At 44.7% G+C, this 27,448-nt stretch overlaps 1 protein-coding gene across 2 annotated transcripts in view; it reads left to right on the forward strand.

Annotated features, from left to right (window-relative positions):
- Positions 1–7,466: 7,466 nt before the first annotated feature.
- Positions 7,467–27,448, forward strand: part of Fat4 (FAT atypical cadherin 4) — a 158,191-nt gene continuing 138,209 nt past the window's right edge. The window contains exons 1-2 of one of the 2 annotated variants that reach the window (XM_047566295.1): positions 7,467–9,456; positions 9,622–13,926. In XM_047566295.1, the coding sequence (XP_047422251.1) occupies positions 8,752–9,456; positions 9,622–13,926 (5,010 nt within the window). In that variant the 5' untranslated portion in view covers positions 7,467–8,751. Of the gene's footprint in view, positions 13,927–27,448 lie in introns of both variants that reach the window. The other variant, XM_047566294.1, reaches the window with a different exon arrangement.

Below are 27,448 nucleotides of genomic sequence, written 5' to 3' on the forward strand. Positions count from 1 at the left end.
AAAGAGGAAAGTATTTGAAGAAATAATGGAGATAATCTTTACATTCTGGTAATATGTTTGGCTCTTATTTTACCACCAAAAACACCTAAAATCAGTGAGTTTTACAATATTTTCCTGAAAGCTCAAAGAGCTGACATGATAGGAATTAGTCTAGGCAACACTGAGGATACACAGAGGCAAACTCAACAGAAAGTGGCATTTTTCCTGAGGTCATTTGCAAAACTGGGAATTTGAGTTTTCAGTTTTAAAGTGTACTTGGGTGTGAGAACTAAGAAGAAAAGCCAGGCTTCTCTGAAGGAATGGAGTCTAATAGGAAACTTACATTAAACCAGAGACCTCAAATCCCAAGTCCTTATTTAAGAGTCAACTAGATGTATGTGCTTGGTGAGCCTGCCTTCTCCAAACAATGTCAACGTAGTGTCTTGGTACTGATCAGGTGGGGAGGGTGGAGGACCACTCCCCAGAAAGCTGGAGCCACAGGCAGCTCTCAGGATCACATTGCTGGAGTGGTGTGGGGAAACAAGACAAAACAGAACAGAACAAAATTGTCCATGTTGCAAATTTACCATATTTCACTTTTTTAAGTCTCATTTTTCTTTTGATGATGTAATAACATGGAACAGTCAGGATGTGTTATTTGTTAAAAATTCCATATCCATTGTGACATACTTGTCATCCCCAATGATCATCAAACATGCAATGTCAGTATTCTAGAAAAACTTGAGGCAATAGCAGAGCATTCTTTCAATAAATGCTGCATTATTTTCAAATGGATTTTTCAAAGTGAAGAACATATAAGAAAGAGTTCCTAGCCCAGTTAAAGTTTCTTTGCTTAGTTTTCTTTCGATAAATACAAAATGACTCATAATGTAAATTAAGCTAAATATGTTTTTAAATAAAAATTTAAGAAAACTGTTTTCATTGTTTGTCAGAATTACTTAGTGATTCATAAAATACTGTGCTTTTTTTTATTGTTGGCATATTCGTGTTAATGATAATGGTGATGGTGATAAATGGTAACCTATAAGCACCAAATGGAAGCCAAATCACCTCTTCTTTAAATAAGCACACCTATACCAAACTTCAAAGAACAAGCACAGATAATTTCCAATTACAATAGCTTGTATCCAAACAAAACTAACCACGCAACCAAACAATCTGCTATGAGTTAACACTTGCAATGACAATGCAAAGCAGAAAAAAAGACTATTAAATATTGTCAGACACAAATTTAAGTATGTTTTGCACACTCAAAGAAGTACAAATCAACTTGAAAATGTGTTGAGGGGCAGTTATGTATGAAGTAACATAGCAGAATGTTCAAGCAAAGAATTAGAAATTTAGCTAAAAATTAACTGGATGATTTTAGAAACAGCTGAAGAGAGAATTTTTAAACTGGAAGTCAAGGCAGAAGATATTCAGAATTAAGCACAGAGAAAACAAATTAAAAATACTAAAGTAGTAAAGAGACATACAAAATATGAAAAGTCAAGATAAATATCAGATATCTAAAAAGAAGATGAGATTGACAGCAAAATTAAAGCCCAAATTCCTTGTAAAGAAACTGTGCTTATAAATATGGACACTGAAGATTCTTGTCAAAAAATGTATTCAAGTGAATTGAGCCATTTTAAAATATTCTTATTTATTTCTTTTATATTTCCTTTATGTGTATTTGCACAAAAATGGCATGGGACCAAAAAAAAGTATAAATAAATCTAAAATATTTTTTAATTTGCAACTTTACTTTTTTTCAACCTAAAATACAAATCTTTATTACCCCACACTGCTTCTTAAACTTATTAGAAATTCCCCCACTTCTCTCTCTTCTTCAGGTTTCTGCAATCATTATGTAGGACTAAAGGATGGTCACACAGCACATGTAGCTAGTGGGTTCTTGAAATGTCACTAGTCCAAATTAAGGATGGGCTGTTAGTGCAAAATACATATCAGATTTCAAAAATTTGAAAGAAAAAAAGAACATAAAGTATCTCATTAGTAATGTTATATTGATTATGTGTCTAAAATGATAGTATTTTGAATAGGTTGAATTAAATATCTTATTAAAGTTGATTTCTCCTGTTTGTTATAATTTTCCCAAATAACTAGTAGAAAATTTTAAATTATATCTGCACACTATATTTACAACTCACATTATACATTGTATAGTTTTAATGAGTAATGTAATTTTTTTTCCTTTTATATATTGTACCTGAAATTTTCAGGATTCCCACTTTCCTACACCCAGAATTAGAATTTATTCTCTTTTTTTAAATTATTTTTTTTTATTTTTACAGACTGCATTTTGATTCATTGTTGACAAATGGGGTACATCTTTTTGTTTCTATGATTGTGCATGATGTAGATTCATACCATTCGTGTAATCACATGAAAGTAATCTTGTAAGGACAAGGACCCAACAGAATGTAAATACTGCCAGTAAATACTGGCAGCTTCCATTGAAGGAAATGCACAGATATGTACTTCAGGCAGAATAGAAGTGATCCAGGAGTGAATGCTTGGGATAAAAGAAAGACTGAAAAGCAGAAATTGTTTTAAAATTTTAAAAATATTTTTAAAAAAATTTTCTTAAATTTTTAATATTTTTAATTATTGAAATTTTTTATAAAATGCTACTACTTGGGGTTAAGATAAAAGAACAACTAAAAAGCAACACCAAATTAAGTTGTAAGTTGGGAATAAATGAATGTATCCAAAATGTTTTGTTCAAGATGAAACTTTCTTTGTTCCCTAAGACAATTAATTATTTTAGACTTAGAGAGGATCTTATTTTGTAATTTCTAGAACTAAAATTAAACTAGTATCCAAAGTAGCAGATAGGGAAATAATGAACAGAATATCTAAATAGTTTTTAAAAATGGGGAAAAATTCATGAAACGAGAGAAATAATAAAACTAGAGAAATAATAATAAAAGACAAAATTACATAGGAAATGAAAATAGAAATGATACTAATTAAAATTAATGTAAATAGAATAGGGTCTGCAGTTAAGACACAATTTCACTTAGAGTCCTGAGAAAAACAAACTACGATCTTGTCCCTACTCTTAAAACATTAGGGTGCAGAAAAGCGTATAAAAGGAAGGACAGAGGAAAAATCCGTCATGATAGTACCAAAGAGTGCTTAGGCATGTGTCAGAATAAAGTGGATCTTAAGGAAATCGCCCTCCTGGGGATAAAAGAATTCCATCCTAATTAGATAAAGGTTCTAGGCATCCTTGTAAAGGAGCCCATTTGGAAATGAATGAGACTGTCTTTGAGTTCTACAGTGTAACAGAAATAGGCGCTTTGTCAATGCTGGAATGAAGAGTGGAAATGTGCTTGCTAAACCAGAGAGCTGTGTTTGTAGGGCACGTCTTTCTGAGCAAAGAAGCAAACCGATCTTATTCAGGTTTGGGAAGCATGAGATTCAGAGATGGCGTTTTCAGGAGCAGGAAGGGTTGTAGGTTCAATAATGTTTGACTGTGGAATTAAAGTCATCAGAGTTTCGAAGTTCCTAGAATCACTGACTTGAATTCAACATTGATTTGGAATGAGTTTCAAACTGGCTTACTGACTGGTTCTTGATAACATCAGTGCTGGTGGATAAGAATTTCTGATATTTTCCTTATTCTCATTTGCATAAAGCCTTTTTGTAAATGCAACACTGGCCAGTGTGGTACTTTGAGGGCATTTCATAGCTTTAAATATATTTATCAGGAAATAAGAAAATCTAAATTACTAAATTAAACATTTAGCACATGAATTTGGAAAAGAACAGAGTAGACTAAATACCTGCGGACTTGCCTGTGATGTCTGTCACTGTGTAGGTGACTAGCCTGAAAGCAGTGTCCGCATGCACGGAGGTGGAAGGCCATGTCAGGACCCCAGTGAAGACAGACAGGGCAGCGTGTTCACAGCTTAAAAGCCTAGTGCGCAGGGACGGCGAGCAAAAAATGAGCTGCACGATATAACAATACTGTTGACCTCAGTTAACATGCAGGACGAGGAAATCTCGCTTTTGCCAGAGCACATTGAAACAAAAAGACATTATTACACTTAGCAGAATGCTTGTGTCTGGGGTGGTGCAAAGGAGTGGAGAAAGGCAGGGAGGCCGAGGGAGCCCCAGGTATACAGTAGAGCCAGGAGTGCGGGAGGAAGAGGGCCGCAGGGAACCCAGCAGGGGACAGTAGGAGAGCCTAGAAGACAGTTCCAGGGGAGGGGAAAGGATCAGAAGGGAAAAGAAAATGGGGCATGCAGGAAATGAAGGAAAGGAAGAGAGGAAAAGGGAGAGGGCGATGGAGACAAAGAAGATAAAGGAAAAGGAAGTAGAGGACAAAGGGGAAGAAAAGGAGGAGAACAGCCTTTAGTGACTTGTGCCGATGCCCAGTGAGGCGAGGAGGGATTCCCCAGCCATCTCCACCTGGGCTTTGAAACCTGAAAAACAGATCAGACATCTAACGAAACAATGATGGAAATGGGAAGGGGCATAGCAAGTGGCCATAAAATATTAGTTTAGCATATGTTCTAAAGTTCAAATGATTTGTATTCTCTGATTCTTTCCTACCATAAAAGCATGGGCCCGCTGCCTCTAAAAATTGATAGCTAGGTTCTCCCTGAGAAGCATCTAACTTCATCTTTCTTTAAAGGTCCAAGCAAACTTTTCCATAAAATAATCAAGTTTTTGTTGCCGAAGTAAAAATAAACTACCCTTATCTGGTTTTTGGAAAAACAATTAATAAGAGAAAATGTACAAAGTTCTGCATCCCTAATGTGTTCTGTCACCATGGCTACCTGTCACTGTGTTCCATTTTTGCTTATCTCTTGCACACAATGATCTCTATAGATCTTTCTCTCATTCTGCTTTTTGGGAGAAATATATTTATTTTGGCATGTATTATGTTATCAGGATTCTTGAAATCTAAGAGAAAAATGAAAATAAAATATAATAAAGACACCATTTCTTGTCTCATTAAGAACAGCTTATATATCTTACTTCAAATTATATACATATATATACATGTAGACTACAATTTTATATGCAGATTTTATCTACGGATTAATGTATTACTTTAAAGTGATCATTACAGAAAACATCTACTAATTAAATAACCATACCATTGCCCAAGTCATTTTTGATGATTCTCTTTTGAAATTGTACAAAAAGTTATTTTATGTAATGAATGTATACACATTTTTCTGTTAGTTAGTTTTACCACATCTTGGTTTTTAAAATGAAAAATATATACATATTCTACTCTCCATTTTACAGAATGAGTGATATTCTCCTGTTTCTCCAAGTTAAGTTCAATCATAAATAACATAAATTTTATACTATTCTGATATAAAGATTGACCTACAGGCTCTCAAAACCAGCAAACCAACAAAAGTTCATGAACTTCTACATCAAGTATCTGAATGATTTCTTTCTATTCCTTCCTATTTGAATGGTTGAATTATGTTCAATTATCAAAGAGGAAGAAATATTCTCCTAAAAGCACACAGATTAGCCATGATTTGCAAAAAATTTTGACTCCACTTTAGTTAATCTGTAATTCTTTCTTTACTGAATTACACCAGACATAATAATATTAATATGGTAACTTGTTGGCAGACACAAGATTTTTGAGAAGAAACCCAAGACTGTCTTTTAGGAATTTTCAAGTCTAAACAACACAGAGATGGTTAAGCTTACTTTGTGTGGAATCCACTCCTTTTATTTCACTAGAGGACCATGCAGAAGTGAATGTTCTAACATAAACAAAGGAATTGGAGATGGTTTCAGAATTCAGATTTCCATGGATCCGGAGGACTCGAATTTGTCATCTGCCTTATTGCTTTGGATTGTTTTTTAACTTTAAGTAAAGAAAGGCACCAGGAGATTCTTAAAGATCCTTTTCTTTGCCACCGTCCCTAGGCACGAGGAGGAATTAGCCTTGTAACCAGATACTTAAAGGCTCTGCATTTAATTTTAAGCAAGAACCTGGAGACTAAAGATGTAAGACTGCCACCGAACAGCAGAGGGCAGTATTTACTCATGCCTGAACTGTCTCTGGGCCCAGAAAGTTTCAAGTTTGGAAGGGTTCCTGTGGCAAAAAATGTATGACATATGCCCTATATTTGCATTGTTTGGCTTGAATTCATATTTCTAAGTTGGTTCCCTTAAAGGGGAAAAATTATGACCTGATTTCTACTTATTTTTTCTTTCCTTTTAAATAAGCAGTGCACGACTTCACAAAAATTAGTTGTGGTAAATGGCAGGGGAGCTAATCTAAATGTAGTCCGTGGCATGTGGACATTTAAAAAAAAAAAAAAAAGAGGTTTAAATTTCACTTTATTTATTCCTATTTTCTCATGTCTATTCTTCCACCAGACCAAAAACAAAACGAAACTCTTTTGAATTTCCTTTGTCTACCAAATGTAATGGGGGAAATACTCCATCAGGGATCAAAATTCCAAACTAACTTCTCAACAGGAAAGGATCTCCCTCATTCCAAAGGACTGCTTTGTTATTGTTGTTGAAACACTAAGATGTGGGCCACGGACACCTGGGATCCAGTTGGGAAGCAGAACAATACACAGCAAACGATAATAAACGCTGAGTTCCCCTGACTTTTCCTACGGGAGATTAAAGGGCGGTTGGTACCCAGGCCTCGGTGCCGCTAGTCGCCTGGAAGGTGGGGGCCGGGGCCGGGGCCGGGACGCAGGTCTAGGTTTGGCTCGCCTTAGCTGCACACGCTCGCTGCATACTGGCGGGAATGGGCTGGGTTTGGTCTGGATTCTCCGGTCCTTGCCTGCACAGAGACGGGGCAGGAAACGGTTAACGCAAATCTGCGCTGTGCATTCCCAGACAGGCTCTGCTTAATCCTTCCTCCCCGCGTTCGCAGACCCTCGCCCCCCGCCTTTCTTTTATTTCTCTCGACCCCCGCACCCCTGAGTTATTACTAGCATAACAACCTAGCGGTCTTCCCCAGACCCCGCCACTGAAGTTATTTATCTGCAAACCTGACCCCACCCCCATCCATTCTGCCGCAGCCTTCTGCTGTGAGTGCGCTGACGACGGCCAAGATTTGACCAAAAGGGAAAAAAAGGCAGAGAAAGGGGGAGAAAAATGCAACCCCCTCTTCGCGCCTCCGCCCGCCGGGCTCCCACACCGGACCGCCTCCAGCCCTCCGGGAGGCCGGAGTGATTAGCATCCCGAGAAGCCAGTCGGAGGTCGGGAGCGGAGGAGGGCGCCCGCGGTAGGAGTGCCGGGCGGGGCTGCTCTGCGCGGGCCCAATGGGGCTGCGGCGAGGGAGGGGCGGTGGGTGACAGCCCCGGGAGCCGGGGGCGTCCGGGCGAACTAAAGTGCGCGGATCAATGAGTGGCGAGCAAAGTTTCTGAGTCCTGCTCCAGCGCGCGGTCTTCCCTCCCTCTGTGTTTGTGTTTCGGCGACGCGCTGTGTGCGTGTGCGTGTGTGTGTGTGTGTGTGTGTGTGTGTGTCAGTGTGCAGCGGGGAAGGGGCGGGGAGAGCGAGGGGGACCAGGCGGACGCAGAGAGGCACTCGCGGCGCTCCCGCTCCGCCGCCGTGCAGCCTCCAGCCCCGGAGGAGCAGAGAGCGCTGACAGGCGCCGCCGGAGCAGCGGGGCCGCCGACGTCCCGGTCTCTACCGCCGGTGGGGACCGGGAAGAGGCACCGACCACCCCGCCCTGCACAGCACGCCTTGCGGATTACAAAGTGAAACTGACACGGGACAATAAAAGCCGAGATAGCCAGCGCAGGGCGAGGCGCGCCGGAGGGGCTTCTGGCCGCCGAGAGAGATGCCCCTGGCATGGTGAGCGGAGGGGACTCCGGGACCGCGCCCCGCTCCTGCCGGATCCCTGCGAGGCCGAGAAGAAAGGGGGACCTGCGCTCGCGGTGGATGTACAAATGATGGGTCGGCAGGCGCCCCGGCGGTGGTGAAAGATGCCGAGGAGCGCGGGCCGCTGCCTGTGCCGGACCACGGGCTCGAAGCCGCAGCAGGGCCCGCGGCGGCGGTGGCTGCAGGAGGGCAGGGGACGGAGCTGAGCGCTCCCGGGGACGGGAAGCCCAGAGCGAGAGCCCGGGACTGGAACGCAGCTCCCCTGCTGCCTGCGCGCGGACGCCGCCGCCTGGGCCTCGGTGGCCACTGCCGCCCGGCTGTCGGAGGGGCGTTGCAGCCTGGATCTCCAGCAGTGGGACCGAGGAAATTCCTCCTCCTCAGTATCTGGGACAGGAATTCGCGTCTCCATTCCCCACCGTGCCCTCCCCGGTGCGCAGAGGTGCTTTCCGAGGCCACCAGCGCGTTGTTCTTCCCTCCCGAGTTTCTGCGCTTTGGTAAGTGCTAAAGTTTCAGAGGAGAGTTGCTGGCGATGATCCCTCGCGTCCCTTAAAGGCAAGCAGCCTCCTTCTACTCAGTCCACCGGGCCACCACGCTCGGACTCCGGATCACCGACGAAGCACGGGGGGAGACAGAAGAGGTCTGAGGAACTTGCCTGGGACCTCTCCTCTCCGGAGCGTCCCGCGGAATGCCCTGCCGCTTTCCGCCCCAGCATCTCTCTCGCACTGGGCGTCCAACTGGCTACCTGGAGCCTCTTGCAGATGGGACTCACTTTTGCAGGACTGGGGTTGTTTTGAAATAGCAGCGGACTCAGGCCAGCTGAATCTTCGCCGGCGCTACTTAATCCCTGTAAATATCGTTCCGTTTCCCTCACCCTTCCTTCTCTTCGTCACGCCGTCCCAGGGAGCCGGGACCATGAACTTGGCAGCAGACCAGACTCCTGGCCGCCGGTGGCTCCCGCTGCACACTCTCTCGGTATTTAGGCTCCTTCGAGTGTTTTGGCTGCTGTCCCTGCTCCCGGGGCCCGCCTGGGTCCGCGCGGCCGAGCAGCGCCAGGTGTTCCAAGTGCTGGAAGAGCAACCTCCCGGCACTCTGGTAGGCACCATCCAGACGCGCCCTGGCTTCACCTACCGACTCAGCGAAAGCCACGCCCTGTTCGCCATCAACAGTAGCACGGGGGCCCTGTACACCACCGCCACCATCGACCGCGAGAGCCTGCCCAGCGACGTGATCAACCTGGTGGTCCTTTCCAGCGCGCCCACCTATCCCACTGAAGTGCGAGTGCTGGTGCGGGACCTCAACGACAACGCCCCGGTCTTCCCGGACCCTTCCATCGTGGTCACTTTCAAGGAGGACAGTAGCAGCGGACGTCAAGTCATCTTGGACACCGCCACCGACTCGGACATCGGCTCCAACGGCGTGGACCACCGCTCCTACCGCATCATCAAGGGCAACGAGGCGGGTCGCTTTCGCCTGGACATCACCCTGAACCCGAGCGGCGAGGGCGCGTTCCTGCATCTAGTGTCCAAGGGCGGACTGGACCGCGAGGTCACGCCACAGTACCAGCTCCTGGTCGAGGTGGAAGACAAGGGCGAGCCGAAGCGGCGGGGCTACCTTCAGGTAAATGTGACCGTGCAAGACATAAATGACAACCCCCCGGTTTTTGGCAGTTCCCACTACCAGGCGGGGGTGCCTGAGGACGCGGTTGTGGGCTCCACCGTCCTCCAGGTGGCGGCGGCGGACGCAGACGAGGGTACCAACGCGGACATCCGTTATCGACTGCAGGACGAGGGGACCCCCTTCCAGATGGACCCAGAGACAGGGCTTATCACGGTGCGAGAGCCCCTGGACTTCGAGGCCCGGCGCCAGTACTCGCTTACGGTGCAGGCAATGGACCGAGGCGTTCCCTCCCTCACAGGGCGCGCTGAAGCGCTGATTCAGCTGCTGGATGTGAACGACAATGACCCAGTGGTGAAGTTCCGCTACTTCCCCGCCACCTCGCGCTACGCTTCGGTGGATGAGAACGCTCAGGTAGGCACGGTGGTGGCTCTGCTCACGGTGACTGATGCAGACTCCCCGGCAGCCAACGGGAACATCTCCGTGCAGATTCTCGGGGGGAATGAGCAGCGCCACTTTGAAGTGCAGAGAAGCAAAGTACCAAACCTGAGCCTAATCAAAGTGGCCAGCGCCCTGGACCGCGAGCGCATCCCTTCCTATAACCTCACGGTCTCCGTCTCTGATAACTATGGGGCGCCCCCTACCGCAGAGGTGCAGGCGCGCTCTTCCGTGGCAAGCCTGGTGATTTTTGTCAATGACATCAATGATCATCCTCCCGTTTTTGCACAGCAAGTGTACAGAGTAAACCTGAGCGAGGAAGCGCCTCCAGGGAGCTATGTGTGTGGGGTGTCTGCCACTGATGGCGACTCTGGTCTCAACGCTAATCTGCGTTACAGCATCGTCTCTGGCAATGGGCTAGGATGGTTCCGGATTAGTGAACATAGCGGCCTGGTGACCACTGGGGCTGCTGGGGGTCTCGACCGTGAACTTGCTTCCCAGATTGTACTGAATATCAGTGCCCGGGACCAGGGAGTTCACCCCAAGGTGTCCTATGCACAACTTGTAGTGACTCTCCTGGATGTGAATGATGAGAAGCCAGTATTTAGCCAGCCAGAAGGGTACGATGTGTCTGTGGTGGAGAATGCCCCAGCAGGGACAGAACTTCTGGTGCTTGGGGCAACTGATGGGGATCTAGGTGACAATGGGACAGTGCGCTTTTCACTACAAGAGGCTGAGAGTGACCAGAGGTCCTTCCGTCTTGATCCTGTATCTGGGAGGTTGAGTACTGTCTCCTCCTTGGACAGAGAGGAGCAAGCCTTCTATTTCCTGGTGGTCTTGGCCACAGATCTAGGCTCCCCTCCCCAGTCGTCAATGGCTCGCATAAACGTGAGCCTTCTGGACGTGAATGACAACAGTCCAGTGTTCTACCCTGTCCAGTACTTTGCACATATTCAAGAGAATGAGCCAGGAGGTAGCTATATCACCACAGTGTCTGCCACTGACCCAGACTTGGGTCCCAATGGAACTGTCAAATACAGCATATCAGCTGGGGACAGATCTCGCTTTCAGATCAATGCTCAGAGTGGGGTTATTTCTACAAGGATGGCCCTAGATAGAGAAGAAAAAACAGCTTACCAGTTACAAATAGTGGCTACGGATGGTGGCAATTTACAATCTCCCAGCCAGGCAATAGTAACCATCACAGTGTTGGACACTCAGGACAACCCACCTGTATTCAGCCAGGCTGCCTACAGCTTCGTTGTTTTTGAGAATGTGGCTGTGGGGTATCATGTGGGTAGTGTGTCTGCATCCACCATGGATCTCAATTCCAATATCAGTTATCTCATAACTACTGGGGATCAGAAAGGTATGTTTTCCATCAACCAGGTCACGGGGCAGCTGACCACAGCGAGTGTGATTGACAGAGAAGAGCAGTCCTTTTATCAGCTGAAGGTAGTAGCCAGTGGGGGCACAGTGACAGGAGACACTGTGGTTAACATCACAGTGAAGGATTTGAATGACAACTCTCCTCACTTCCTTCAGGCAGTAGAGAGCGTAAACGTGGTGGAGAACTGGCAGGCAGGTCACAGTATTTTCCAAGCCAAAGCTGTGGACCCCGATGAAGGTGTCAATGGCATGGTGTTCTACAGCCTCAGGCAGAATGCCAAGAATCTGTTTGCTATCAATGAAAAGAGTGGTGACATTAGTCTGCTAGGGCCTCTCGATGTTCACACTGGCTCCTACCAGATAGAGATCTTGGCATCTGACATGGGGGTCCCGCAGCTTTCCTCCAGTGTCATCTTAACGGTCTATGTCCATGATGTAAATGACAACCCACCAGTGTTTGACCAACTCTCTTATGAGGTCACCCTTTCTGAGTCAGAACCTGTGAATTCTCGGTTCTTTCAAGTGCAGGCTTCTGACAAGGATTCGGGAGCAAATGGTGAAATCGCCTACACCATCGCCGAGGGAAACACGGGGGATGCTTTTGGCATATTTCCAGACGGCCAGTTGTATATAAAGAGTGAACTGGACCGTGAACTTCAAGACAGGTATGTGTTACTGGTTGTTGCTTCTGACAGAGCAGTGGAACCCCTCAGCGCTACCGTGAATGTCACTGTGATTCTCGAAGATGTAAATGATAACAGACCTCTTTTTAACAGTACCAATTACACATTTTACTTTGAAGAGGAGCAGAAAGCTGGGTCGTTCGTGGGCAAAGTGAGTGCGATAGATAAAGACTTTGGGCCAAATGGAGAAGTAAGGTATTCTTTTGAGACGGTGCAGCCAGACTTTGATTTGCATGCCATCACTGGGGAGATTACAAATACACACCAGTTTGACAGGGAGTCGCTCATGAGGCGGAGAGGGACTGCAACGTTTAGCTTTACCGTCATCGCAACAGATCAGGGCCTCCCGCATTCTCTGAAGGATCAGGCCACCGTACATGTTTACATGAAGGATATAAATGATAACGCTCCCAAGTTTTTAAAAGATTTTTACCAAGCTACAATATCAGAGACCGCAGCCAACCTGACACAGGTTTTAAGAGTATCCGCCTCTGATGTCGATGAAGGTAATAATGGACTCATTCATTATTCCGTAATCAAAGGAAATGAAGAAAGACAGTTTGCTGTGGACAGCGCCTCTGGTCAGGTAACCCTGATTGGCAAATTGGACTATGAGGCAACACCTGCTTACTCCCTTGTCATTCAAGCCGTGGATTCAGGGACGGTATCCCTCAACTCAACCTGTACCCTACATATTGATGTTTTAGATGAAAACGACAATACTCCTTCTTTCCCTAAATCGACACTGTTCATCGATGTTTTGGAAAACATGAGAATTGGTGAACTCGTGTCCTCTGTTACCGCAACTGATTCCGATTCGGGTGACAATGCTGATTTACATTACAGCATCACTGGGACTAACAACCATGGAACTTTTAGTATTAGCCCAAACACTGGGAGTATTTTTTTGGCCAAAAAATTGGACTTTGAAACACAGTCCTTGTATAAATTAAATATAACAGCAAAAGACCAAGGAAGGCCTCCTCGTTCATCGACAATGTCAGTAGTTATCCATGTGAGGGACTTCAATGACAATCCTCCCAGCTTCCCTCCTGGAGATATTTTCAAGTCTATAGTCGAGAACATTCCCATCGGTACGTCTGTCATTTCAGTGACGGCACATGACCCAGATGCAGACATCAATGGGCAGCTATCCTATGCCATCATTCAGCAGATGCCAAGAGGCAATCACTTCAGCATAGACGGGGTCAAGGGGACCATCTACACCAACGCGGAGATAGACCGGGAATTTGCTAACCTCTTTGAGTTAACTGTAAAAGCCAACGATCAAGCTGTGCCCATAGAAACCAGACGGTATGCTTTGAAAAATGTGACCATCTTGGTCACAGACCTCAATGACAATGTCCCAATGTTCATCTCACAAAATGCCCTTGCTGCAGACCCCTCGGCTGTGATTGGTTCCGTCCTGACGACGATTCTGGCTGCCGACCCAGACGAAGGCGCCAATGGAGAGGTGGAATATGAGATCATCAATGGGGACACGGACACCTTTATTGTGGATCGGTACAGTGGGGACTTGAGAGTGGCTTCAGCCCTGGTGCCCTCGCAGCTGATCTACAATCTCATCGTCTCGGCCACAGACCTTGGCCCCGAGCGGAGGAAATCTACCACTGAGCTGACTGTCATTCTTCAGGGCCTCGACGGACCTGTGTTTACTCAACCCAAATACATCACTATTTTGAAGGAAGGAGAACCCATTGGCACCAATGTCATATCAATAGAAGCAGCTAGCCCCAGAGGGTCCGAAGCCCCTGTGGAGTATTACATTGTCTCAGTTCGTTGTGAAGAAAAAACGGTTGGACGTCTCTTTACCATTGGACGACACACTGGCATGATCCAGACGGCAGCCATTCTGGACCGCGAGCAAGGAGCCTGTCTGTACCTGGTGGATGTTTACGCCATAGAGAAATCCTCAGCTTTCCCCAGAACGCAGCGAGCAGAGGTAATGCTTTTGCAGCTATTTGTTATTTGTTGATGTGCTTTTATGAAGCGCGTTCTCTTTATAATTACTTTCTATAATTACTCACCTTAATTTTTGGTTGCTAATTGTATAAACAGGAGCACACAAAAGCATTCTGTCACAAAGACTAACAGGGAGTTTCATACAAGGTAGCTTGACTTTTGGTTACAAATGACAAATACTTTTTCACTTGGTGGTTCTTTTCACAGCAATCTCGTGGTGAGGGCTGAGGAGAAGTTTTAGTTGGTTCAGAAGTAAATAAAACCTATTCATCTAAGCTCAGTCAATGCAGAGCTAACTGCCTTCCAGTAAGAAAGTCTGCTGGAGGATGGGCGGTTTCAGCATTAAGAAATGCCCCTTCCAACTGAAGAGCTCTGGTAGCACCCGGAAGGGCTCCTCAGCTTTCTGAGGCCAGTGGCCCTGGACCAGGGGGTGACGGGTCACACGGGATGGTGTTAACTTTCGCATCCTCAGCAAGCCCGGCCATTTGTCGACAGTGAGTCATTGAGTGTGCTGAGTCAAGAGCGGGGAGATGCCTGCCCGCTGCCGGGCTCTGCAGGCATGTTGTCTGACAGGCTTGTCGTCTTTTCCTCTGAAACTGAAGCATGTAACATGTTGGGTAGGAGCAGAGCTTGCAGGCTGTTTCTTGAGACGAAACCACGTGGCTAGTGCCACGTTGTGGGTTGTTCTGACATTGCTTGGTAAGAAACTGAGGTTTTCAAGCATAAGCCAGGAGGATGCTGGGGACATGCTGGGTGCTGCCTGTCCGCACGGACTTGGTTTCTCCAAGCGACTGGCACTGGTTGTTCTGATAATAACTAGAATTCATACTGCCGCACTCTGGAAAGCTCTCCTTTGCTATTTTCAAGTTCTTTCTCTCCCTTCTGGCTCCCCTCGAAGACATCCCGGTGTCTGTCACTCAGCCAAAAACACAAAATATCAAATGTGGTTTGTGATACTTGGCCACAGCCCAAGCACAACCTGCCGGCGACTGGAGGCTCCTGCGATTGTTTTCTCGCATTCCTCTCTTTTCGGGGGAGGGGGACTTTCCTCATTTTAAATGCTCACTTATTATTATTATCTGTTTGATTTCCCTGTGACTTTTTTTTTTTTATGATAGCTAAGTGTGTCTAAGCATATTTACAGCTTGGAACACATTAGACATAGAGATAGGATTCTTAATAGAGATACAATTTTTACAGATGTCATTCTAACGGGGTTCAATTTTATCTTACATACATAGCCTTAAAGGCTTTCTAGGCAAATTATCTTCTTTTATCTATTTATTTAAAAATATCTTAATTTAGGAGCTACTTGGTTTAGCTCAGGTCATGACATCAGGATTCGCATGTAGTTTTATTTTGATTTGTAGTTTTCTCTCTTCCAAACCCACTCCTGTCTCTACCTTTCTTCTCTGTAATTATTACTTGGATAGAGAAATTTGATTAATTTAAACCAAAATACTTATTAAAGGCAGACATTGAAGCATTCCAGTTGTTGGATGAATTAATTAATTTATAAAGCAAATTATATCATCAGGTAGTGGTGTTTAATTCAGTATACAACATTTAATTTGAACAATATGGAGAATAAGAATAAATTTTCATTGTTATTCACAGGCTTATTGTGCCTTGGTAATTGCTCATCAGGTAGACAAAGATCAACTAGCATAAATATATTAAATAGTGCTGCCTATATTAATACATTTAATAGATATGAATTAATATATTAAATAGGCATGAAGACTAAATGATAATTATCAATAATTTTGTTAGTAGTAGGGGATGATCTGCCTGTTAACATTTTTAACTTCAAGTAACATCAATAATATTATCATTAATATTTACTTTTCTCTATATATTTAAAAATCTAAGGAGAATTTAGTGTGATGATTTTTTAAATAAAAAATACTGTTTAAGAATACCTATCCTCTGTGAACCAAAGTGCTGAAATTGCAAACCAAGTTTGAGTTCCTAAGTTCCAGCCACTCCTAAAATTAAAAGCAAATGTTTTTCTCCAAAAAAATGCTGAAAATTGTAGTTGCAAGCTAAAATTTCATGTTATTATTGGTCATATCTTTCAAGTATATATAGTAAAGGGCCTTCTATTCCTTCTGCTCAATGAATTTACTGTGATTCTGCAAAACGAAGTTATAAATTACCTTTTGGTGTCAGAGGTGATATTTTAATTGTTTCCCAGTGAAACGTGCTCCAATGCATTTTTAAAAGTGTGTTCCTCTACACTGATAAGAATCTGGGTTGCTTACTCAGGTTTCTGGCCGGAGTCCTAGCCGATCACAGTCCTCTGGCAAGCCCAGGGTTAGCAGGTAAAAAGAGAAACAGTTTAGCTTGCATCTTTTCCTGGCTCTGCTCTTGGGGTGGGGAGCTGAGAGCTGAAACCCGGAGACGGTGCCCTCCCAGCTGCTGAACGCTTGGGCACTTCTCTTCTGTTACCTATCACTTCTAGAGCTTGCTGCAAATAGGCGTGTCTGTGAAGGGCGGCTTTGGGGTTACAGACACAGGACGTATTATGTTTTTATTTTGTCTCTTTATATCCTCAGAAGAGTGTACTCCATCTTGACTCTGTTAAAATCCATCCTATAAACTTCGAACCATTTTTTCTAGGTTCCGCAAAGTACAGGGAAGTAGCGCTTCAGTGCACACTGGTTTTTTAAGGCGTGTTATGTAGGAACAAGCAACTGAGGGTCTTGGTTGGGCCTCAGCATGACAGAGGGTGTGGTTTTATGGATCTTTGTTATTGGAGAGGCTCCTGTATTCCTGGTCTGTAGCAGGTGCTCACTGAAGAACCAAGAGCAGAAGGTAGTTCTCAGCCTGGGAATGAATCAGCAGAGCAGAGCTGGGGCGGTGGAGGGCGTTAGGGAACCTGACCCTTGAACTGATGGAACATCCCTGCTGCACAAGTGAACTGAAGACTCGGAAAACGCAAGAGGAACTCAAGGGCCTGGTCTGATGTGGAGCTTATTGTTCAGGTGGAAGGCAGCAATGTCCGAGTCCAGGTGTGCACAGGTTGTGGTTCTGAAGCTCTTCTCAGCTCCCCTATGAGGTCCTAAAACCTGTCCTAAGGAATGGTGTGTCTTATCTGTGGAAACATTTTTTTTTTTTGGTACTGGGAATTAAACCCAGGGGTGCCTAACCACTGGGCAACATCCCCAGTTCTTTTTTTGTTTTATTTAGAGACAGGATCTCTCTAAGTTGGTTAGGGCCTTGCTAAAATGCTGAGGCTGACTTTGAACTCACAATCCTCCTGCCTCAGCCTCCAGAGTCACTGGGATTACAGGTGTGCACCCCCACCCCACCCCAGCATGACACTTACTACTTTTAACATTAAAACTAAAAATACTTATTAGTTTATTTAAAAATGTCACTAAGAATATGACATTTTAATTTTATTTAAAGTGTAATCTTTTCCAATTTACAAAATTGAAAAGAGTGCCATTATTTTACATTAAGAATCTCTAGCATCTGACTTTGTAAGGACAGCTAGATTTTCAAATATTCTTGTTCAGTCTATTGCAATGTGTTGGTTTTTTAGTTAAAATACATGAAAAAAATACCCCATGCTCCCACAGGCATGTTGAATTGTACAATAGAGAAACACTTAGATCTGACACCCCGTTCAGATAATTCTAGATGTTCTTGATGGCATGCTAGAAGTCCACAAGTCACAGTATCTTAAAACTTACTTGTAACTTGTTCTCAGCAAACTTTCTCTACTCTGTTACATGAAAACTCATTGCTTGCTCTTACATTCTGAAAGGCAGTTTTACCTGTTCACAACTTAGAAAAATCAGACATTTATTGTTTGGAAATTATTGGAATGAACAGGAATGTATCAGAAAAGACGGTCTGAATTTGTTTTGAGTTGACAGAACTGTGTGTATTCATCAGGTGTGACGTCATCTTTGAAGTACCTTCATATCGTGGAATGGTCACCTGGCTAATTGGTCAATGCATCATGCAAACCTAGTTGTTATTCTTGTGTTGAGAGTTTATAATATCCATTTTGTTCACACTGATGGAGAATACCCTATCAGAATCCAGAATCATGGTCCCTACTATACAACAGGCTTCTTGGAACGTTTTCCTCCTGACTGGGATGGAGTACCTTTTGGCCACAACTGGCCATCTTCCCATCAACCATTCCAAACTCCTGTGACCACCACTGTATTTTTGCTTCTATGAGAGTAACATTTTTAGATTCTGTGTATGAGTGAGATACACACATATGTTGGTGTTTCTGTGCCTGGTTTGTTTCACCTGACACAGTATTCCTCAGGTCATGGCTGTTGTCATGAAGGGCAGAATTTCATTTTTATGGCTAAATAGTATTCCACTATATGTAGATACACCATACTTTCTTTGTCATTCATCCCTGGATGGACACTTAAGTTGATTTCATATTTTGGCTATGGTGATTAGTGCTGCAATGAACACAGCAGTATAGATGGTTCTTCAACATACCAATGTTATGGGTTTTGGATATTTACCCAGTCATGGGATTGCTGGATACTCCTGTTTGTCCATGATGTTTTCCATAGTACGTCTATTAATTTACATTCTCACTGCTATAGTTTGGCTCTTAAGTGTCCCCAGAAGATCCATCTGTGAAAGGTTTGGTCCCTAGAGTGGCAGAATTGGGAGGTGGTGGAACCTTTAAGAGGTGGGGCTTAATGGGAGGGATTTAGGAAACGAGGGTTTGCAGATGGTGGAACCTGGACCCCTTGCTCTTCCTCTGCTCCCTGAGTTATCATGCAGGTAGCTTTGTTCTGCCAATGTTCCTGCCACAATGTGCTGCCTCATCCGAGGCCCAAAGAAAGGATGCCAACTGGTCATGAACTGGAACCTCCAAAATTTTTAACCCCAATCAACCCTCTGTCTTCATAAGTTGATTTTTTCAGGTGTGTTGTTATAGTGATGGAAAACTCGTACCATGCACTGTTAGGGTCACTGTCCTTCATGTCCTTGCCAGCTCTTTCTTGTCTTTTTGCTAATGTTGAATGTCCCTGGAGTGAGGTGATATTTCACTGCAGTTTTGATTTGCATTTCCCTGATTATCATTGATGTGAACATTTTTAGTGTACCTATTGGCCCTTTATGTCTTCTTTTGTGAACTATCTATTCAGGTCCTTTGTCCAGTTTTTAAATCCAGTTATTTCTTTTCTGCTGGTGAGTCGACTAGTTCCTTCTAAATTTTAGGTAATAACCCCTTGAAAAATGCATGTTTTCCAGAGGTGTTTATTCTTCCATTCTGCGGGCTTTTGGCTGGCTGTGGGGTTGGCTTCCTCTTCTGTTTAGGAGTCATTTTAGTTTGATGTACTCCTACTTGTCAGCTGTTGCTGGTATTGGCTGTGCTTTTGAGATCTCATTAGAAAATCATTGCCAAAACCAATGTATTGAAGCCTTTACTTCCGACAGTCTCATAGTTTCAGGTCTTATAGGTCTTAGTCCAATGAGTTGATTTTGTGCATTTTGGCGGAGGTCTGATTTCACTCTTCTGCATGTGGAGACAGAGCTTTCCCAGCTCCACTGTCCTTTGTCCATGTGGACTTTTGGCACCTTTGTCGAAAATCAGCTGCTTGCAAATGTGCCGGTGATTCCTGGGTTCTCTGCTCTTTTCTCTCTGTCTCTGTATCTTTGAATGCCAGCACCATGCTATTTTGATCACAGAAAAGCCTTTAAGTATATTGACTCTCAATTTCATTGTGATGGTTGGAAGTTATTCAGAATTTGAATTTTTCCTTGAAAGCTCAAACTTGACCATTAGAAACTCGTATTGTCAGCTCTGTTCCTTGAAGTGGCAGGCTCCCTTTGTTGATTTTAAAAAGCATGGCGACTGTTATTCTTTCCAGTAGACACGCAGTTCTTGGACTGAAGTGCTGCCCCGGCCCGGAGCTCCATCACGCATGCCTTGAGACCCTTGCGGCACCAACGTCCTGCAATCTTGGTGACTGTTTTGGTCTTTGTCCTGCAGAATGTTGGAAAGACCTTGCAAGGGCAATCTTGGCTTAATGTAATTAATAACTTTACTATTTTTTTTTTGTTTTTTCACTTTTTCAGTGAAAATTGTATACGTTTTTTACTGTGAGTACCTGGCAGTAAAGCATGCGATTACTGCTAAATTATTGTCAGCAGTAGAATATTGTTAGCTGCTGTGCTGGGATCCCAGGGCCCCCAGCTCCCTGTGTGCCTCTGCTGTAAATGTTAGCCCAGCAAACAAGGCAAACTTTGTTTTCCGTTATTATGAAAACCATTGGACTTCCCTAATTAAGAAAAAAGCCACTAGAAATACTATATTAAAATAATATTTAAAGTATTGAATGGATGAACTATTATTCATTAAGAACTAGAATGAGTTTTGGAAATTGCATAATAAATTAATTTTATTTTCACAATGAAACTGTGAAGATTTCCAAGAGGAGCACGGGAGCCAGTTGGAAGGTCAGTGCTGGATACAGAGCTAAGGAACGACTGTAGTCCAGAGGTTTAGAACTAGAAGTTGTTCACCTTAAATTATATGTCCGTATGTCCTCTGTGTTGTCCCTCACAGGCAGCACTGTGAGCGCCACAGCTGGGTACATAACCGAAACAGTAGTGATTATTGAGAATTGCTGTGTTTGGTCATTGGGCAAAGCAATAAGTGCTTTTTTAAGGGATTTTATCATTTGAGATGTAAAATGTAAAACTACACTAATAATATCATTCTCATTTCATAGTTGTGGAAATTGACACCCAGAAAAGTGAAGTAACATAAATTCACATAGAAAGAAAGATTGTGTTCAGACTTGGGTAACTTCAGAATTTTTATGTATAACTGTTCTGTTCCATTTCATCCCATCCCATTCCATCCCATCCCATCCCATCACATCCCATCCCATTCCATTCCATTCCATTCCATTCCATACCATCCAATTCCATTCCATCCCATTCCATACCATCCTATCTCATTCCTTTCTAGTCCATTCCATTCCCTTCCATTCCATCCCATCCCATTCCATTCCATTCCATTCCATCCTATTCCATTCCATCCCATCCTATCTCATTCCATTTTAGTTCATTCCATTCCCTTCCATTCCATCCTATCCCATCCCATCCCATTCCACCCCATTCCATTCCATCCCATCTCATCCCATCCCATCCCATCCCATCCCATCCCATCCCATTCCGTTTCATTCCATTCCATTGCATTCCATCCAACCCCATTCCATTCCATTCCATCCTATTCCATTCCATTCCATCCTATTCCATTCCATTCCCTTCCATTCCATCCCATCCCACCTCACCCCATTCCATCCCATCCAGTTCCACTCCATTCCATTCCATCCCATCCCATTCCATCCCATCCCATTCCATCCCATTCCATCCTATTCCATCCCATTCCAATCCATTCCAAGCCAAGACAGTTGTGGCTTCACTTAGGAGGAAGTTCTTCACTCTGTCCATTTGAGAATATATGTGAGCCTTTTACTAATCTTGCTTTCACTCCCTCTGCATTCTTAACTCTTTAGGAAGTACATCATACCATGTGAGCCAAGGGAAAAGAGGAATTTTCCTGCCTCTCAAGGCCTCTAGCAGGTGTGGGGGTGCTGGGGTCAGCTGCTGAAGCGAGTCAGGACCCCCAGAGGGGCCTAGCAGACGTGTTTCTGGAGAGGGAGGTGGGAATGACAGTGGAGCTGAGGACAGGTGAAGTGGAGGCTGCAGGTCAGGAGGAGGGCCTCTCCCACAGCCCTGCTGCTTAGGAAGGTCCAGAGTCTGTTTCTGGATTCTCAGGGGCAGATCCTCTCTGTGAAGGGGTAGTGATGGTTTTGGAGCAGATGAGGTGTGAAGATTTTATTAAGGGGAGGAAACATTTAGAACTTCCTCTGCTTTGGAACTCCAGAGTGTTTCTCTAAATATCTACCTGTGATCATTTTCTGATTTCATTTTTCTCCATTTTAAAATTTATGGAGCAAAACACTGTGAATTGATGGGCTTTATGCTTTGAAGACATGTGTGACTGTACGTCCCAACCAGGATATTGATGGTCACTTCTGCTCCTGATGTGTATTTTAAATTGATCCTGCTGTTTGGGGGATAGTTTCAAGGGCAGAATTCATCTTCCAAGGAAGGTACTGCTTCTTCCTTTTCCCTTTATTAAAACCTTAATCATTTTAGTCCTTTATTGTTTCATTTGATTTTGAGGCAACTGTGCTGGGAATGGTTTTGAACGGCACTTCTGTGCTTAGACTTATGTGGAATCAATTTTTCATGACATTGTCTGCACTGGTGATTTGTCATCCTTAGAATGAGAAACTGCCCAGGATCCTCATTAGTGGTGAAGGACTGTTGTGTCCGTGGACTTGTGGGCCCTGGAGTGGCCTCTGATCAAAGGATTAATAAGTCCAAGGCTTAGCTCTTTACAACACCCATGCAATAGGCAGTCTCCTCAATTAGGAGCTTGGAGAGGACACAGGAGAAGAGCAGCTGGCAGGTGACATTAGCTAAGATGGATGTAAATTTCCTTAAATTGTCCCAAATAGAGAATATGGTAAATATTCTCTAATGCTCTAAGTACTTGGTGACCAGAGTAGCCAGTGTTCATAGTGTTAAATAAGGAGGAGAGAATATAGGAAATGCAGACCACTGAAACATTTTAAAAATACTATTGGCCAAATGTGCTTTATCAAATACACACATATAATTATGTTTTAACACATATGCACCCAGGATAAAGACAGGTGGCCTTTCCCTCATGTTAGTATCCTGGGGCAGGACTGGACAATCCTGTCATGAAGATGCAACAGTCTCATTGGCAGATGATTTACTCCTGCTGATCAAGAATGGACTATAGCAGCAGAGTCTTCTTCATTTTCCAGATAAGCACCTATCTAAGAAATGACCAGTGAGTTTAAGATAGAAAGGAATTCCAGGTTTTAGGGAGGTGTTGGGAAGCACTGAAGTGCATTTCACTCCCGCCCAGCCCTAACTACAGCTGCTTATGCCAAGGATGATTCACCCTCTCTGTACTCTCGGACACTTAAAATTGTACTAATGTAAAGTTTTCATAATTCTACATACTTTCATATGGTTGATTGAAGAAATATAGGATAATATGCAATTTCGTGATGACTGAGTAATAGGATTATCTTAGGTCCCTATCAATCTTTATGTTTTGAAGACACGTGTGGCTCTACGTCCCAACCAGGGTATTGGTGGTCACTTCAATTTGAGTGAACAGACCTATAATCTCTTAGTTTTCCACTTTGATTTACTAAACCTGAGGTAGAAATGTATTTCCATTCTTCCAGTTACTGACTCATTTTTTTCTTCCCTGTTCTATAACATTTTCAGAAGGTGTTGCCTGGACCTGCCTCTTCTCTTCTCCTCATATCCAAAGCCAATCCCACCAGGCCTGACTCCGCCACGCCACACCATTGTCCTTCCCAGGCTGCTATGGACTCCTTGCTGGAGCCGGGAGGTCTCTCAGTGCTCACTGCATTGATGCACCGGAGCCTTTGACCTAGTCGTCCCCTCCCCACTTGGCCTCCAGGTCATGGCCATCTTTATTCATTTCTCATTTCTTGGACCAATTCTTTCTCAGCTTCCCTCAGCAGAATCGTTCCACCTTCTCAAACTCTCAAGGTTGGAACATCTTTAGAATCAATTCTTGGAATTATTTTCTTTTAAAACTCCACCCATTCCCCTGAGGATCCCAACCAATCTCCTGACATTAAACAATAGACAACTCCAGAATTTCCTCTTTAGTTCAGAGATCTGTCTGGATTTCTGTTTTCAGATGCCAAATACTTGCTCATGGTTCGATTGGCTTCTCAATGGGTATTTTAAACCAATGCTCTCAAAGCTGAGTTCTTGATATCCCTCCCCAATTGCAACCTATCTCAAGTCGATTCCTTCTTAGCTGATGGAATTCTAGCCTTCGGATGGTTCCGGTCAAAACCTTCTAGCTTTCTTTCTCCCCCTGCGCATAATCTGTCTGCTGATCTCATCGCTCCCTCTTCAAAGTACGTCTAGAGACGGACCATGGAGACACCTTTGTACTGGCCTCTGACATCCTTTCCCACTGCTGTCCTCCCCTGAGACCCAGGCCAGCCCACGCTGGCTCCTTGCTGCCAGGCCCTGCTGTCACCTCTGCCTAGGGCTCCTGCTCTTGCCACCTCCGCTGGCTCCTGTGCTCCCAGCACTGCTCCTGTCTCCTCTCCTCATTCACACTTACTCCTCCGACCCCTGACCCGATGGATCCCACCTCCCTGCTGCAGTTTCCTGTTCCTCCCGATGAGACTCAGCAGCCTCCCTCACCGGCTCATCCTCTCCCAGGTGCTGACTGGGGAATGTCTCTGGAGTCAGTTCTGGAAAGGCCTCTCTTTTTAGTCTACACGATTCCATTGGGAAATGACCAATTTCATGGCTTTACTCACACGGGCTGTGTACACACCGGTGTGATGGTGAACGAGCTGTGTTGCTCATCTACACCGTGGGTTGTGGTCTTTCTGTCCTTCTCCCACTAGAATGAAAGTCTCCGAGGCCAAACACAGTTATCCGCTGTGTTCAGCTGTTGCTCAGGAGCCCAGAATGGGGCCTGGAGTATAGTCTTGGCTGACTGAATGACTGGCTGGCTAGGGGAGCAGGGAACGGGCAGGTCTGCCTTTGCCCTCCGCTCTGAGGCTGGTCTCGCTGGCGAGGTGGGGGTGAGTGGGTCTTGAGATCCGTTCACTGACTCCGAATCTGCCTGTCTCATAGTCAGAGCCGCCATCCTGCAGGCCCTAGGTGCCACCTTTGATGACTCTTCTGGCCTCCCGCCCCCCAGGTTTCTTGCAACTGCAGGGAGAGAGAGGCTGCCCGGGCCTCCGCTAGCAGGGCCCTCCCAGGGTGGGGGTGGGGGGCTGGCTTCACGCCTCCCCTTCCCCACTCTCCCTTCTGTCTCGACTTCCTTCCGTTCCTCCGTGGCCCATCGCAGCACATGTTTCTTCTTTACTTAGCTTTATGGTTTCTTTCCTCTAAAGCACATGCTACATGCAGGGAGAGGCTGCCTGTTTCCGCTGTGTGGACGGCGCCTGCCACAGGGCTGGCTCCAGGCCCATGCTGCATAATCTCTGCTGAACCAGGGCATCCCTGCCGACCATGCTGCAGACCGGCCGCCTCACACCAGGAGCTCCGTCGGGTGCGTGCCCGGATGAGGGAGGCCCCTTTCATCTCTGGCCACGTCTGTGGAGCTGCTTCTGAAATCCGTGAAGCCAGCTAATCGGCAAGGCCTGGTTTTCCTGGGTAAAATGAAAGTGGCGGATGACTTGACTCACCGAGTCTTGTCTCCCAGTCTCCAGAAACGTTGCGGTGTCTGGGAGAGGCATTGGTACCGCCAGTGCTTATTCTATAAATATTCTGGTATATACTCGCACACACATATATATCTACACACATGTATGTGTGAGTGTGTATACACATATGTACTTACATGCGTGACATGCATCACAGTGTGCCACACCATTACGATGTCCCCTCATTTCCTTGGGCCCTGACTTAGCTCTAGAGTATTTTGAAAAAGAGCAAACATTTGAGTAAACTAGCACGAATGTGAGCACATAGAAACTTCTTAGAAATTACTACCTTCAACGTCAATAAGTCGCCATTCTTCTTTCAGATTTATCATCCTTCTTGTTGTGGTTCAGATATGAGGTGTCCCCCCAAAGTCCCTGTGTTAGCACGAGTGTGTTTGGAGGTGAGGTGACTGGACTGTGGGGCTGTGACCTCCTCGGTCCCCCTAGTTGGAATGGGCTGACGGGTGGTCCTGCAGGCAGTGGAGCGTGGCTGGAGGGCGAGTGCCCAGGCCGTGCCCTGGCAGGGTGCGGCTTCCCAGTCGCTCCTTCCTCCCTGTCTTCTCTCTCACTCTCCCTCTTTCCTTGCTTCCTGCCCCTGCCATGATGTGCTGCCTGGTCCTGGGCCCAGAACAATGCAGTTTGCCATCTGTGGACTGAGACCTCTGTAATCATGAGCCCCAAATGAACTTTCCCTCTTCTGAGTTGTTCTTGTCTGGCATTTGGGTCACAGGGACATAAATTAATACAGCACAGGTCAACATTTAACATCAATAACACCAGTAAGCTTTATAAAGAAAAAGTAGGAAATGTGGCTGAGCTATCCATCCCGACTGAGGTCTGGTTGAGAGTATTCCTTCGGGAAGAAGCGTAAATCAACTATCAGATTCTCAGATTCTCATTTTTCTTCACTTGTAAAATGGGATGGTAATATCTGTTTCATAGTTTCTTGTGATTTTTTTTAGATAGTGTGTTTCAATTATTCTTTCCTTTCCCCTCAAATGCAGAAAATAAGTAACATTAAAACACTTTCTGTTTCTAAAGTGTTCTAGAGTGCACTTCCCCGCACCCCGTCATTTCCTTAATCAGTCGGTAAGGCTGTGGGTCAGGAATTTGTGTCCATCCTGAGGACAAGGCCCAAGGCTGCCTGATCTCTCTGGATCCAAGGCTGACTCAGAAGTCAGGCTTTCCTGACTTTAGTAAACATGCTTCACGCTGAACCCCACAGCCCAGCCCGTGGTTACCTGGGTGCTGTTTGTCCATCTATCATTTTATTGCCATTGACATAGATTAGTAATAGTTACAGTCCCTTGAGAGAAGTTATCTATGGATTGGGGAACTGGGTTGATAGGCTTAGAGGCTCAGGAAACAAGAAAATGAGAATATTAGGGAATTGAGTGTCTGCGTCTCTGGAAGTCCTACCTGTGATTCGGCCGGAAGATGCTCCCCTCAGTGTTCAGGATGGAAGTGAAATGCTGACGGCCCCGAGTCCACGTGTGTTCCTCGGGGAGCCCATGTGGAAACGTCCTGTGACAATGACTTCATGCAGTCCTGTTGACTGAAGTGACAGTGGTGTACTCTATCAGATCAATAGAAACGGTGCTTTCCAAAATGGTTCTGCTTTTCACAAAACCTGTAAATCCTGGCCACTTCCTTTTAAATGAGGGTTTTCCTAAAAAGAAAGATGGTTTATTATTTTACAAAATTTTCAAGTTAAGCAAATAGAATACATGTCACATGCAGTTTTTTTTTTTTTTTTTACAAACAAAGCAGATGCTTGGTCTTATGGTACGTGAGCCCATGTTCTTCAATCAAAGCTACCACTACTTTTAAGTATATGTATTTGATTCTGTGATGGATGCAAAGTAGCTTATAAAACTATATGCATCAATGACTCAATCTCTAGGAAGTAAAAACAAGTGTCTTTAAAAATTAACCCCAGAATATATAGATTACAATTCAGAAATAGGCAGTTTGGAGAACTTGCTGAGTTTATGCTTAACTTTCTGTAGGCCAAGCAGACAGAGAAACAAGATTAGACATAAGTCCCTGTGTGCCTAAGCAAACGCACAGATCAGAGAGGAAATAGGAGATGAGAAGATTTTCTAAACCCAGGGACCAGGATGAATTTGCCCCACAGACGCTCCAAAACAGATAGTTTTAAAGTGATGAGTATCC

Source organism: Sciurus carolinensis, chromosome 10 (genome assembly GCF_902686445.1).
Source record: "Sciurus carolinensis chromosome 10, mSciCar1.2, whole genome shotgun sequence".
In the NCBI taxonomy this organism is placed as follows: domain Eukaryota; kingdom Metazoa; phylum Chordata; class Mammalia; order Rodentia; family Sciuridae; genus Sciurus; species Sciurus carolinensis.